The 16,416-nt window shown below is 41.3% G+C and overlaps 1 protein-coding gene across 3 annotated transcripts in view; it reads right to left on the bottom strand.

The window, feature by feature from the left end:
- Positions 1 to 16,416, bottom strand: part of RAD54B (RAD54 homolog B) — a 91,614-nt gene that overhangs the window by 63,182 nt on the left and 12,016 nt on the right. For 2 of the 3 annotated variants that reach the window (XM_075582710.1, XM_075582711.1), the window contains exon 4: positions 9,646 to 9,787. In XM_075582710.1, coding sequence (XP_075438825.1) covers positions 9,646 to 9,787 — 142 coding nt within the window. Of the gene's footprint in view, positions 1 to 9,163; positions 9,245 to 9,645; positions 9,788 to 16,416 lie in introns of those variants that run through there. The other variant, XM_075582712.1, reaches the window with a different exon arrangement.

Raw genomic sequence — 16,416 nt, 5'->3', positions numbered from 1 at the left:
GAAGATGTATCATACCACTCAGATCAGGACGCACTCCCAAACTGAGCAGCCAGGCAAGCAGAAATCTGGTTTGGGACATCACTCTGAAGCCAACCACAACCTTGAGAGATCTGCAAAGTTCTGTATCTGAGATGGGAGTCAGTGTTCAAACATCAACAATAATCCAGTCCGTACATACAGTATAGCTGGCCTGTATGGGCAGGTGGCAAGAAAGAAGCCATTACTCAAAAAGACTCATCTTAAATCACATATGGACTTTGCAAAAAAGCATATAGATGATACTACAGACATGTGGAAAAAGGTTTTGTGTTCAGACAAAAGAACATTTTTACTGTTTGGTCTAAATTGCAAGCGTTATGGATGGTGCCAAGTACAGTTGAATCCTTGAGGAAAACTTGTTTCAGTCAGCCAACACTCTGGGGAGGAAATTCACATTTCTGCAGGACAATAACCCGAGACACAAAGCCAAACTGGTTGAAGAAGAGAATTAATGTTATGGAGTGGAGTTGATGATCCTCAAAAATAAAAAACTTATCAGAACTGGATCGATTTTCTCATGAAGAATGGGCAAAAATGTAATAGCAGTAATTGCTGCAAAAAGGTGCTTCTACAAAATACTGACTCAGAGGCTGAATACTTATGCAACCAGTAAATATAATGTTGTCCATTTCCTTTGCTGACATTTAACCTCCTCCTCATATACTGTACATGTTCAGTTTAACCACTACAGCTTTGTAGCATAGAATAAAAATAAAAAAAAGTTTGTTTGTTTGAAAAACTGTTCACACATTTGTAAGTCAACAAAATGTGACATTATTGATAGGGTGTGAATACTTCTACGTGTGTGTGTGTGTGTGTGTGTGTGTGTGTGTGTGTGTGTGTGTGTGTGTGTGTGTGTGTGTGTGTGTGTGTGTGTGTGTGTGTGTGTGTGTGTGTGTGTGTAAATATATATATACACAGATTAATATTAGGGAGGATCTCTCTTTTTACACTCAAAGCATGGACCTAACTAGGTCAAGAGAACTTTGTTCACTTAAGAATAGAGCCTGACACCAGAATGACCTGAACTAACTGCAGGTATGTTTAATAGGTTAAAACTAGGTGATTGACATATTGTATTGCAAAAATGACAGTAATACAGGCTTTGCTGTTAAAGCGGTGTAAAACAGCAGGCATACACTTATAGGGATCCATGTCAACATGGATTAGAAGCAAAAAGTGTCAGAGTGCTAATTAGCATGTCATTACCCAAAATGCAAGACTGCAGTGGAAACATTGTATGCCGAGTGATTATGCGGGATGGAGGTTAGGGGGGGAGAAACAGGGGGGGGGGGGAAGAGAGGGAGAGGAAGCCAGGTTAATGGACCTGTCCGAGACATGTGAATGTGCTCATAAGTTTTTTTTTTTTACTTTGCAATAATAATTATATTCTGAGAGATTTCACCTTCGAGATTCATTTCATGTTTTATCATTACTGTACATTTAGGGATGTGTGAATCTCTCAAAGAAAGGGAAAATTTGGCTTACTGAAAAAGTATTTTCCTTCAGTCCATCAGGCAGCACCATGGGGTTATCGATTCCACCTCCTGAGATAGGACAAGAAGAAGCATTCACCAGCCCTATATTGGACAACTCCCCCTTTACCTGAGCAATGTTCATAGTAGTACATGGTTAGGTAAATACATTTTAGACAAAAACAGGTTTTCTACATAAATTCATTTTTCAAATCATAATAAAAGGGAAAGCTATGTGCGGCCGTGATGGACTGAAGGAAAATCAATTTTCTGTAAGCCAAAATTTCCCTTTCCTCTCCGTCCTGCAGCACCGTGGGATTTTACAGCAATAGCGAGGGAACAAAAGAGGGACAGGAAATAAAACGAATCTATTACAGCCTGCAAGACTTTAATGCCAAAGGCTGCTGCTTATTGGGATGTCTGTACATCCAATTTATAATGTTTTATGAAAGTGTATATTTTTCGATTTAGCCGCCTTGCAGATCTGCTGATGCCTGCGCTTTCTCCGCCCAGGACGTCGCTACCGCTCTTGAAGAGTGAGGTTTTTAGGCTCGTTGGAATTTGCATGTTGGATTCTTTGATATGCTATCCCTGTTGTCTTTATGATCCATCTTGTAATAGATCTCCTTTGTTTTTCCCTGAAAACAGGATAAGTAGGCTTTCTGACTTCCGGAATTCTTCCCAGGTATTTCATTAGACATCATCTCAGGTATTTCATTAGACATATTCTCACTTCCAGTGAATGTAGGTTCCTTTCCTTCTCATTCTTCGGCTGTGGACACGATGCCAGCACAAATCTCCTGATGTGTGAAAGAATGGTGACACCTTTGAACAAAACTGAGGAATTGTCCTCAGAACCCCCTTATCTTCATTATTGACATATACAGTAGGGTTCTTTTATTGAAAGGCCCTGTATTTCACCGACTCATCTGGCAGAAGTCACTGCAATGAAGAATGCCGTTTTCAATAACAGCTTATTAATGTAGGCTTCCTGTAAGGGTGCAAATGGTACGTCGCATAGAACTTTTAATACAAGATTCAAATCCCAAGCTGGTATTGAATCTCTGACTCTAGGGTCTGATGTTTTGCATAGCACTGATAAATCTCTTCATCGGGGACTCCGTGTAATTGACTGCAACCCGATTGCTGCAATCTGAACTTTTAACGTGTTTACTTTTAGTTCTTCTTGGAAAACCCTCCTGCAAAAGTCCAGAATTAGGTTAATGGAAGCCATTTCTGGATTACTGCCTTTCGTTCTGCCCAACTTATGTAATCTTCTCCAGACTTTCATGTAAATCTTGGAGGTCACCTTTTTACGAAACTGTAACAAGATCTCCATCACTGGTGAAGACAGTCCCTGTTTCATTATTCGCCTTTCAGCTTCCAAGCGGTCAACTTCATTCTTTTTATGCTGGGGTAGTGTACAGGACCTTGAGACAGAAGGTCCCCCCTGTTTGGTAGCATCCTGCATGATTCGGCTGATCGGTTTAACAAGTCTGTAAACCAAGCCTTTTTGGGCCAGTATGGGATGATCGCCACCACTGTCGTTTTGTTCTGCTTGATTTTCTTGAGGACTCTCGGTACTGGAGGAAAGATATCCGCTACTCAGAAATCCCATTTCAGAGACATTGTGTATAAATGTTCCAGTCGCTTTGGTAAAGAGAACAAAACGCTGTGCTTTGTTTCCTCCCTCCTTGCCATAAGATCTCTGGTCACCCCCATCTGCGAGTTATTTGTTGAAAAACTTCTTCATGGAGAGACCATTCTCCCTATAGAATGCCCTGGGCGCTGAGAAAATCTGCCAAAACATTCTCCTCTTTGCTGTGAACTGCTGACAAGCTGTTCTCTGCCCATAACCGTATCTGCATGGCCTCCCTCACGAGCACTGGGCTTCCTGTACCCCCTTCGTGGTTTTTATATGTTGCTGCTACTACGTTGTCTGTTTGGATTCTGATATAGGCTTGCCTTTCAACTGGGTTTGGAAGTCTTTCAGCACGCAGACTTTACGTCAATCTTCTCACAGGCTGGTACCACTGCCCATGCTGGCGTTTCTAAGGAGCAGCCTGCTAGTACGTTTACTTTCTGCTGCTACCAGCACAGAGGTCCTGGTCTGGAGAGAGAACGGCTTATCTAGGTGACCTCTGTCCCACTTCTTTAAGACCTCTGTCTGGAGTGGACACATATGCAGCCTTGCCCAATGGAACTGATTCTAAGGAGGCCGACATGAGCCCTAACACTCGCATAGCCCGACTGACTGTGACAGAGCCTTTCCCAAGTTTAAAAAGGCAGCACACTTAAAGTCTGTCTGTAGATGAGTCCAGCAGGGAGCTGGTTATTTCACCTAGAGTCAATTAGCCAATCTCCACCTGGCTCATCAAGCCGGCTTTAAAAAGGTGTGCTGCAAACTGCATGGGTTTCTCTAGCACATAGAGATACCAGGGAACCAGACCCTCTATTCTAGAATGCAACAGAGCTTGGAACCTGCCAGCGGTACAACCCACAGACACCAACCCAAACCTGGACTGATATAAAGAGCCCCTGCTTACAGGTACCTCTTTGGACTTTGGGGTCAGAGGTTGGAAAGAGGCCTATCCTCCCAGCCCTGTTAGCCCTTACAAACGGATAGGCTGGCTGTTTGCATGCTGATTTAAAGCTGTATTGTTTAAAGCCGCGAGCTAAATAAAAGCCAGTTTTTATTTTCCCTTAAATACGTCTCCCTGGTTATACCTCTGCACTTGTCTCCTACACAGACATAGAGATATGCTTGAGGCGGACCTGAGATGTTGAATATCAGATTTTCCCTTTGTCTGCTGGCATATAGACTTTGCTGTGGCTTGTACTGAATTGCACAAAAACCAAACTGGATCAGCACTCAAATTAAATCCAAGAAAATGAAGGACTTCCGTTTTGCTTTTGGTCTCACCAAGTTTCTACTTTAATGTATCAAAAAAAGCAATAATGCAGAAAAATCCCCACACACAGGGAAAGGATAAGTTAGAGCAACATTTCAAGGCCTCCTCGACCCTTCGTCATGCTTCTGTGCCCATATAACAGTGTGTGTCTGCTAACCTTTCCTTTCCCTCTGTGTTCTGCTTTTTTTTCTGTATTACAGGCATACCCCGCATTAACGTACGCAATGGGACCGGAGCATGTATGTAAAGCGAAAATGTACTTAAAGTGAAGCACTACCTTTTCCCACTTATCGATGCATGTACTGTACTGCAATCATTATATACGTGCATAACTGATGTAAATAACGCATTTGTAACAGGCTATATAGTCTCCCTGCTTGCGCACAGCTTCGGTACAGGTATGGAGCCGGTATTGTTGTTCAGGACGTGATGACAGGCGCATGCGTGAGCTGCCGTTTGCCTATTGGGCGATATGTACTTACTCGCGAGTGTACTTAAAGTGAGTGTACTTAAAGCGGGGTATGCCTGTACTGCTTTTTTATATACATTAAAGGAGGAACTTGGGGAGACCAAAAGCAAAACCTAAGTCCTTAATCTTCTTTGATTTAATATTTGAGTGCTGATCCAATGTGTTTTTTGCATAGTTGTATGCATCTTGCGGTATAGATGCAGGATCCTAGCACTCCTAACCAAATTATATTAGACAGGGTGAGTGCTAGTTCATTCTATTTTTTTGTGTTGAATTGCAGACCTAAAAAGTGAAGTGTTGGTGTCAAATTTCTTTTTTCCTCAATAGATGATCCAGGCTAGTTCTTGTACGACTTCCAGTACATATTGAATGTGATTTTCCAGGAGGAGTTGTGATGCTGATTTTAGTAGCAGTCAACCACGTAGGGCACTAATGATATACCTTGCTCCTTGATTGCCGCCGATACAACCACCATTACTTTTGTGAAGACTGTGGGAGCGGATGACGGGTCAAACGGCAGAGCTTTGAATTGAAAATGCTTCACTTTCTTCCTCTTGTATGGCAAAGCTCAAGAATTTTTGGTGTGCATAGCAGATGAGAATATGCAGATATGCATCCTTTAAATCAAATACTACCATAAAATCCTCGGGATTTAATAGGTTGATGACAGATTTGAATTACTGCATTTTTAAATGCTCCCTTCGAACATACTCATTTTAAAACATTTTGAATCAAGATTTGCCTGAACCCTCCCGATACTTTTGGAACCATGAACATTATAGCATATTTTCTATTCTTTTCTTGATGCTGTGGTACTGTACATAACACTCCATTCGCTCATGTGAGGAGTCTTCTTGTAGGCTTTCCTGAAAGTTCTGTTAAATATCAGCTGATAGACCCAGCGATCTGTTATCTGCTGTGTAGTAAAATATTGAAGTCTTCCTCCTACCTGTTGACCACCTCTTGGAAAGGAGTCTCTGGCGTCAGAAAGATGTTGATCTTTGGAAGCTTGGGCCACCCATTGACCTTCCCTCTTGTGGTTCTCCCCCGGATCTGGTCCTAGAGGAAAACAACTGCCCTTTGAAGCTCTTGTATAACCTGCATTCTTTCTGAGAATGCCTTGGGCCACGAAAAATATATATCTGTGGGTAAGGCCCTCACCTTGTCATCTGCCAATATGTCAACAAGTTTTTCCAGCAACACTCCAAATAAGGAACCTACAAATGGCACGGAGCAATGTTTGTTCTTAGAAGCGGTGTCCGCTATCCAGGTTGAGGTATAATGCTGTGCAGACCGCTGAGAAAGTGCCATACATTTTGCCGTTAAGCGGGTGGACTCTACAGATGTGTTACATAAGTAATTGATAGCCTGTCAAATTGACAGAAATTGTTTAAAAATGTGATCTCTGGAAACTTTTGTCGTTAAACCTTCTTCTACCTGGGTTACCCACTCTTAATAACCTGCTGACACAACACACTCTTCTCAATGCACATTCTGCTCTCTTATCCATTGTATCCCAGGAACTTGAGCCATCATCTAGGGGAATGACCAATCTTCTGGATATTATTGCTACTAGTATCTCTACCTTTGGAGGGCTATCCCAAGCCTTGGAATCCTCTATACCAAAATAAGTACATTCGGCTAAATTGTCTCAATAAGGATGGTTTCTTATCTGGATGCTGCCATTCCGTACTAATCACTTTCTTGATTGGGACTGGGAAATCCCTTGAACTTCTATGTTAACTCATGAACATATGGTCCTGCATCCTCATAGGCTCCTATTTCCATACCATTCTTACCGCTTTCACCAGTTTGTGAATATCTTCTGTTGCGAAGCTTAAATATTCTTCTCGCTTCACCTTCATCGGATTTTCCTACTGAGGCGTCCCAATCCAATTCTTGTGCGGATGCCGAGGAACACCTCTGATATTCTCTAGGTTCGTAGGATGCCTCTAGGTCTTCCCTTTGTATTGATGACCCTGGTACCGTCTGTAAATTAGCTGCATTTCTGATAGGAACCATCCCAGAAAGCCGTGAATCTGGATGGGATTTTCCTCCATTGCCAATTGCTTTATGCAAGCATTGCATAATTTTTCCTTGTACAGTACTTGTCAGGTAGAAGATGTTTGCATCTTGAACAAGTTAAATGTTTGGTCTTTTGCTGATGCCTTATTGGGTCTGACACCCCCTGTACTGGGTTCCTCAGGGGGCTCAGGCACTGCAATGTGGCTGACATCTGTGAGATTCATAATATATACAAATAAGAAAGGGTACCCCTTACTCCCCAGCTTTACCCGTCTGATCTCAGATCTTGGAAGGTTTCTCCTCAATCATTTCCCTTCCAGTACTTGCCAAGACAGAAGGTAAGGGTTTAATCCGTCATGTAGCCGCTTCTCCGCAGTTTGTGTTCCCAGCAATCTGCCTCTTCTGACGTCGCTTGTTTGCCAGTCTGAGCACTATTTTTAAAGGTTCCACCGACCTCAGAGCGCAAAGTGACGTCAGATCACCCCGACCGACACCACCCCACCCACGACTGGCCTCCAACTGACTCTGTGTTGGATTTTATGTCAGACCAGACCCCCCTCGCGGTATCTCTGCAGTGTTGCAGTTTTATTAATTAGACCAGGGGTGGCCAATTCCAGTCCCTAGAGGGCCACCAACAGGTCAGGTTTTAAGGATATCCCTGTTTCAGCACAGGTGAAGACTGAGACACCTGTGCTAAAGCAGGTATAGCCTTAAAACCTGACCTGTTGGTGGCTCTTGAAGACTGGAGTTGGCCACCCCTGAACTAGGTCATATCAAAAGCAGTACATGTATAGCTTATATAATATTGCTACTGACCTTTTTGCAATTAGGCCATCGGGTCTTCTTCATTTGTTAAAAATATCTTAAAGAAACCCATCCAGCCTACATCTGCGTCGCCCCGCAGGGAGTAAGCCGTTTGATTATGTTACAGCTGCTCTATTGCAATCTGAAAAACTCGCCAGCCCTCATCCCCTGTAACCTATGTTTCAACTTACCCTTCCTTATAGATTGTAAGCTCCTTGAGGTAGAGCCTCTTCTGACAACACATTGCAGGCCTATCCTAACTCTTCTTACACCATTTTAACCTCATCTGTAACGGTTACATATGCCCATAATCAGATCTTTAACGGCCCATGTAAATTGAATGTATAACCTCTGTTCATTTTGTTGTTGCCTGAATCAATAATCTAATGTCCAGGCCAAAATAGGATAAATGAGTAATGAGTATTACCAAGCATATGCAAGGAGACCAAAATGAGGAAGTCTCAAAGGCTTGGTCTCAAGTTATTAGTGATACAGAAGCATATATACTTAACAGCCGGATATACATTACGCAATCATTATACAGTGTAATCAATGCAATGCCTATATAAAGAATGTTGTTGACATATAACCATGTATTGTTATAAAACTTTAAAACAAGAGGTAACTCAGTGTATTACTTTCTGGTAAAACATTTTATAAATAAATATATATTTTTTAATGCAAATGCAATTTAGGTTGGAACTGCACCTTAAGTACCTGCCCTACATTTCTACACGTGCGTGTGCAATGCCTGTTAACTTAAAAATAAACATTTTTTAAACAACTTAACAACATAATTGTATGCCTTAATCAAATATAATAATACTGTATGGGGCAGCCCCTCCTGTGTCAAAACTGAACGACGTACCGAGACATGTTTAATAGGTTAAATGCAGCTGCTCGAGGTGCTTATAACTTGGGCAGGAATTTTTCTAACAAATTCTTTAAAGGGTTTCACAAACTTGATTTTCGTTCTTCTGTGAGAAGACTGTTTGTCAGTCTTAAAAACTAGAGGTAAATTGTTTTGTTCACGGTTTGACTAATTATTTATACAAAGGGATACAGGAGTAGCCAATATGCTTGAATTCAACATACATGGAAAAAATGACGCATATTAACAGGATAGAAATAAGTAAAACAACTAGTTTAAGGTTCATTCCATCTAAGGAAGCAGATTACACCTACATTATTTTTTTTTAAATTCCCAGATTTGTCTGGAAATTAAGAATAGTCTTTTCACTGTGACTTCTAAATGGGGAAATGCTGGTCAATCAATTGTTTTCATAAGCAACTCTACCCCCGTTAGGAGGCCCATAAACATAAGGAGAGAGAAGGGATAGGGGCTTTGCATGTGCCAACTCCATAATCACACAAAGGGGAGGACCTGTAGGAAATCAGACTAATCAACTCATTTAATTAAATTATTTAGAAATACTTACAGGTGACATTTTTGTAAAAAAAAAAATTGTTGGATCAATTTTGGATCCATGGAGTGATTTGTGCTGAAGCTTGTCGGTACACATTTTCCAAAAATAGAAATGTTTACATAATTAGCAGCAGAACAGCAAGCAGTAGCCCAAGGATCATATGAATTGATGTACCTACAGTGATAACATTGTATGATCAAGGGTGGATTCAGTGAGAATTTCTCGGACAGAAGTTACATCCACATACTGTAATGTCCACAATTCTACCTACTGTACTAATGCAATAACATTAGAGTAGAGTATGCAATAAGATTAGAGTATTGAGTAAAATGCACTCTCCCCAAACACTTGCTAAAGTGTTTATATATACAGTAGTTTGGATAGCATTGTCTACAGAATAAAAATGGGGAGCAACCTACCTAAACCGAGAGTGAGATTATTTTTATACAAAGAAAACAAATATTATGAAACACAATCCACCAATGTTTCCTTACCTGTTACGGGTCTAAACTTCAGGGCACTTGCTACCACAGGCTTGTCTGCGTAGTTTTCAGATTGTGAGGTTTGCTCCGTGTTAGCAGAATTTGGTTTCAAGCCACATACTCTTTCAAAGGCTCTTGACGAAACATCTTTCTTCTGTTTTTTGTTATCATGCAATGAAAAAAGTGCAAGTATGGAGTGACCTTTCTGCCAATATGTTGCACAAGGCCACTTTTTTTCAACCTCTATCCTTTTACAGGCCACACAGACAGACACACACACACATGTATGATGGCAAATTATTGGACAAACAGAACATATGAAGAGAAAACGCAAACATACTTGCAAGTTATTATGCAATTGGTGAGGGAAACTGTAGGATTCACATCTAGTTGTTTTATATCAAAATGTACAATGACAAAGGGTAAGAAGCCAGTGTCTCTCACACTATGTAGCAGAGTATCATGTAAACAAGTTGTAATATCAGCCCTGCACGAGCCGGAGTGGTATGAGTGTACCCCTATGACACTCAATGCGCCAAAGAACTGGGAGAATGCGAGTGTACTTTTTTTCTTCCAGCTTTGCTTTCATGTGTAATAAAACTTTATTATACTAGGTCTTCTCTTATACACATTTTTTTTGAGGAGAAGAGGAGACTGTAGAGACATTCATCACCAATATCCAATGGGAGTGCTCTATTGTAACGCTTGTGCTGCCCACGAGCAAGACAGGACCCCGGTACTGAGGTGGGAAAGTACTGAACCACACACCCACAGCAGCTGAAGCGTGTTTGGCAGGCGGATTGTCAACGTAGCCGGGTCTGGGTTGGAGAGAGTGGGTTAGTCCAGATACTTAAAACCAGAGACATAACATAAAACACAGACAAAGCTCAGTGCACATCCAGAAAAACTTATATACGGTACAGTGCCTAAATATACATGTATAAATAACTAATAAATAAAATGGTCTTTTAGTTTAACATTTTGGCCAAATTGTTGTAAGCCCTTGAGCCAAACTAACATTTAAATGGTTAAAAGCTCACTCCATGGCATCTCCCACTATCAGGGGAACTTGCTTGCTTACAGTGTGATTGTGACAAATCTATTACAGAGTGCTTTTCCTGGTAATGTACAGGTTAATAAAAGCTTCAATCAGACTTAGAACTTTTGCAACTAATTTTGACAGATTTATTATAAATCATTCTTCCTGGCAATGCACAGGTTATTAAGAATCTATATTAGTGTTAAGGACCCTTGAAACGTGGTCTGCCGTGCAGTTGTCTCAAGGGCTTACAACAATTTGGCCAAAATGTTAAACTAAAAGACCATTTTATTTATTAGTTATTTATACATGTATATTTAGGCACTGTACCGTATATAAGTTTTTCTGGATGTGCACTGAGCTTTGTCTGTGTTTTATGTTATGTCTCTGGTTTTAAATATAAATTGCCATGCTCAGTAGCACTCCTCCGTGAAACTTATATGCTTATATATATGTTGTGGGTATTTTGGGGGTTCAATTTGAGCTTGTAGGTGTTCTGTATGTTTTATAGTCCAGATACTTGCCAAGGTCTTGGGATGGAGAGATCAGAATGGTCAAAGTCCATATAGCCGTTGTCTATGGTTGGAGAGGTCAGAATAATGGAAGTCCGTATAGCCGTAGTCTGGGGTTGGAGAGGTCAGAATAATGGAAGTCCGTATAGCCGTAGTCTGGGGTTGGAGAGGTCAGAATAATGGAAGTCCGTATAGCCGTAGTCTGGGGTTGGGGAGGTCAGAGTAATGGAAGTCCGTATAGCTGTGGTCGGGGTTGGGGAGGTCAGCAGAGTCGAGGGTAAGCCGGGATCAGTATCCACAGGAGTATCCAAAAAAATGCTGGGTCGGTACACGTAGGGTTAACTGCAGAAACAAAGGACAAGGAGCAAGGCACAACAGACGTGGAAGCACAAGGCTACAACTGGTTATGCTCAGCAAAGCAGGAAGGGAACTGCGGGGTATAAGTAGCACACAGGAACCAATAGCATGAAAGGCAGAGCGGAGGCACGGCCTCCGCGGAGACAAGGATTGGCTGCAGGAGACAAGTGGGCTGGGAGAATACTTGCCACGCAGCTGGGGAGCGGTGCACGACGTCACGTGTGCGCGCCATGTCCAAGCGGGCGGAGCTAAGCTCAGTGGCACTCTAGAAGAGCTGCGCGTGCACGCGCGCTCTGTAAGCAGAGCGGGGGTGCGCGCCCGCGCTGGTGCCAGAGTGGTGGACTGTGTGACGACAGGTAAGGAGGGAACACGTTGCAGAGGACGTGTTCCCTGATTCCTTACATCTATTCACTTATTAGCACTGCACTTATTGGTTTCAATTGGTATCAACTTTTTTATTCACTCAATTGCGCTTAATTACTTCACATTCATCTATTCACACAGTTTCTAGAAACTTTTTTTGAGTGACATTCATTCATTCATTGTATTTTATTTTTTGGTGACATTCTGTTTGCGCTTCTTTTTTCAACTGCACAGCTGTATCAAAATTACTGCACGGGACCAGCATTTTTGAAAAATATTAAAATATCCAACTTTATTCTGTTAGTATACAACAAGAGACAAAAATACCCAATTCTACATCCAATGTGACAAAATACATAGTTAAATACTTCAAATGTTAGTATTCTCATGAATAAGGGTCATTTAGTTAAACCCTTTGGCCAAAGCATTATAAGCCTGCAGCCACTTCATGGCATGACCAGTATGCAGGTCCTAACACTACCTGTGAAAATTCTCATTAACCTCCGCTGTGGAGGGAGAATGACCTCAGTGGGTCTGTCCTGCACAGGAACATGAAAAAACCATGAGCCAGGCCTAGTGCTCACTGTTCACTACCCAACCCAACCAAGGGTGAAAATAAGCTAATCCAAATCTGAAAACGAAGGTATCATATTCTACTTTGTCTATCAAAAAGCATGCAATTTAAAAGATATATTCACTTCCAATGATCTGGGGAAGAAATACTCCTCAAAATAAAAAAAAATGGAGTATACAAATGTACAGGAGGTATTACTTGCAGTAGTTTAATTGCAGGTGAAAGGTTTTTTTTTTTTCATCCGCACAACAGTCAGAAGTACAAAACCAAGCATCCGCTCTCTTGCAGTTCCACACATTGTTTACATTATCAAGTGCCCATGCAGTTTGATTTATATGGGGAAAACCAACAGGCAGGTAATAAGAATGGTTAGCCCTCCATCATTCCACTATTAGGGCAAAACTTAGATCAAACGGTTGCGAGACATTTTGCAAATATGGGACATTCGTTGTCTACTCGGAGATGTATGCCAATTTACTGTATCAAAAAGCTATCACGAGGAGGAAATCAATCTTTGATGCTTCTTAGATAAGGCTTTTAAGATCTCTATGTTAGATACTTTACATCCAAAGCGTTTGAATGTCAATCTGTTATTATCCTGGGGGGGAGGGGTTAGATAAAAGAATTATAAGCTCATGTTTTTTTCTTTATCCGACTGATTTTCCTTTTGATTTTTGTATTATTTTGTATTTCTTTATTTAACAGGTGGATTTGAAACATTTAGCTTCTGACCTTGCTAGTGGTGTTTTTCTCTTTAACTTGTTACCAAGAGACCCGAATTATGGGTTGTCAAGTCCTCCCTAGGCCTACATAAAATGTGAGGTCTGGACCGGCAAGGGGCTGATGATGGCCTTAAAGAAAACTTTAAGATTATTATCTTTACTATTCCTTTTTGGAAGTATTTATTTTTCTTTACTATTTTTGTATTGTTTCGAGCAGGGTATAGAATGATATTTTGGTTTAGCTCAGTATGATAGTGTTTATGTTACAATTTGGCAGGATTTAACCTTATATGGTCTGTTTTTGCTGTTCCTTTAAATCTTTGTTAGTTTTGTAGACTTTAAATTTTCAATTTTTGTTTTAAGATGTACATGACATTTAATCTTCTCTACATTAAGATAATTTTAGTACTACTCATCTTTACTATATTTTTGCAAACTAGACCGGCTGGGATGCAGTTTATATAATAATTATTATTTATGTCGAAAGAGTAACTATGTTTATATGATACAATATTTTTCTGTATATTTATATGTATACTATTAAAATATTATGTAGTAGACAGGATTTGGTCTCTTTTCTTATGCATAGATTATTATATTGTGCATTGTGCAATGTTTCTAATGGACACAATAAGATATTATACTAAGTGTTAACCAACATTAATGAATTCACGGGGGTGGCAATTTACGTATCACGTTATGTTGTCATGACACAAGGGTGGAGACTTTGTGGAACACGTTAGAGGTATGCCTATGGCTCATCTATGTAAAACCTATTTCATGTGTTCATCAATGGTCCTCAACGCTCGACAGCGGTCAGGAAGATAGGTATAAAAAAGGTAGAGCGTGCCAAGAATCCTCCGGGATTAAACAAAAGCTGTCATTCAAACCTAAATATGGTTACCTACAACTGACGGACTCTCTCCAGCGAAGCAGCACTGCAAGAACTAGAAGACTAATTTGAAAGGATTACATGGGATATTGTTGAAAAGATGAAGGCCTCATTGAGCTCAAAAGCAGACACTTGGTCCATCCCAGAGGTACAGAAAATAGAAAAATCAAGGGAGAAGGTTTCATTATTAACAAAATATGGAGAAATAACATAGTGGATTATGAAAGGTCATCGGAAGGAGCAGCCAGAATTGTCGTCCAGTTGACAAAGAGATACAGGTTTCAAATAATCCAAGTGTATGCCTCAACAACAAGTCATACAGACAATGAAGTGGAAGACTTGTACCATGAAATCAACCACAAAACAAATGAAATGATCGTCTCAAGATCGTTAGGGGACATTTCAATGCAAAGATTGGTTCCCATCAGAAAGACAAGCATCAGTTGGTAAGTATTGCTAAGGTAACAGGAATTCATATGGAGACAAATTGGTATAGAGGGCAGAATGTGAAAACTTCTACATCATGAATTCATTCTTCAAGAATCCACATAGAAAGTGGACATGGAATTGACCCAATAGAATCAAGAATGACATGGACTATATAATACCCAACAAGAAACACATGATTGAAGACTGCCCAATCCTTAATTGTTTGACACAAGGAGTGATCACCAATTGGTTTGCAGCAAATTAAATCTGAATGTGAAGATGGAAAGAATGAAATGGATTAAAAAGAAGATCAAAACAAATCAACATGAAGAACCTCAAGAACAGCAGGGAATTTCAACTGGAACTGAAAAATAGTCAGACTCTCTGTTTGGCCTGCTAGGCCTCCTTGTGCCTTGTCTCCTGCTCCTAGTCCCCTGCTTCCCAAGGCCTTCTTGCTTAGTAGCCCCGGTGCTGCTTTCCTTGTTCCTGGCAGACTTCGCCTTCGCCGTGGCTGAAGCGGCTACGCTGGTTCCCCCAGTGTTTCCTGTGGCGTGTCTGCACCCCCGGTTCCTGCGGTCTTTGCCCTTCTCTGTTCCTGTTTCCTCCTTCCAGAAACCCTGCCACGCGGAATTCGGCTTCTCTGAACTTTTCCTGCCTTCCCGTGCTGAAGCGTTGGATTCCCAGCACTGTGGCTTCTGGTTCCTGCTTCCTTCAAGTGGAGTTTGTTCCTGTGCTGAAGTCCCTGTACTGAAGCTTCTTGTTCCTGTGACTCCTGTCTTTTCCCTGTCGCGCTGCAGCACCTTCGCTGAAGTGGCTTCTCTCAAGGTTCTTGCCTTCTACGCTGAAGTAGCTTCACCCAAGATTGCCTGATGACGACCTCTGCTCGCATCCTCGACCACCGCTCCTGTGCCGCCTGCCTTGACCCCTGCCTGGATAACGTTAACCCTGCTTTCTCCAATCCTGACCTGGCTATGTTTGACTACGGACTGCGCAACCCTGAACCGGCTTCGAGGCCTAAGGTCGGTGTTTTCATATCCCCACCTCAGACCCGCGACCCGTTTCGTGGCGAGCACGATCGTGACAGTGAGCAAGTAAGTAAGTGGGCCTTCATATGAATCTCAGCAACACCAAAGTGATCAAAATTAATGGAATAGAACTAGAAGTCAAAGACTATGTCTACCTTGGCCGTCAAGTAACAATGTGTGGGAACCTTTAAAATAAAAACAGGAGAATAAAGATGGAGCGCATTTGGAAGAATCAAGACAATCTTTCAAGGAAACATTACACTGAGCCTCAAGAGGAACGTTTTCGACGTGCTCACATAATGATGTGACACATGGACCCAAAATGCAAAGATACTTCAAAAGCTTCAGGCAACCCAAAGTAGTATGGAGAGATGTATGCTGGATATTACCTGAAGAGATAGGAAAAAGTATGAATGGGTTTGAAACCAAACAAGACTGTGACATCATCATCAGGAGAAGAAATACAAAATGGCAGTGTGCCAGACATACCACAAGAACAGATGACTATCATTGTACAAAGATGGTACTCGACTGGATTCCAGGGGCAATTAAAAGACTAACAACGACCAAAAGTAAGATGAGAGGATGAAACCAGAACATTTTTTTGGAGCAATGTGGAAAGAAGCTTGCAACTGCAGCACCTGGAAGATCCTTGGGGAGGCCTTCATCCAGCAGTGGATCAACAGGGGCTGAAAATTATGATGACGCTAGAGATTATATATAGGATAGATAGAGATAACAAAATAGCTGCACTATCATATTGTATTACCCTAAAAGGCCTGGTTCACACACGGTAGAAAGAATTGTTACAGAATAGTACTGAATGCCCCCTCACCCATCCCTCATCTGGTCCTGTCAGATGAAACACTA

The sequence above is a fragment of the Ascaphus truei genome, chromosome 2, assembly GCF_040206685.1.
Source record: "Ascaphus truei isolate aAscTru1 chromosome 2, aAscTru1.hap1, whole genome shotgun sequence".
Taxonomy (NCBI): Eukaryota; Metazoa; Chordata; class Amphibia; order Anura; family Ascaphidae; genus Ascaphus; species Ascaphus truei.
The sequence above is the reverse complement of the archived record's forward strand: the minus strand, read 5'-3'. Positions and strand labels throughout refer to the sequence as shown.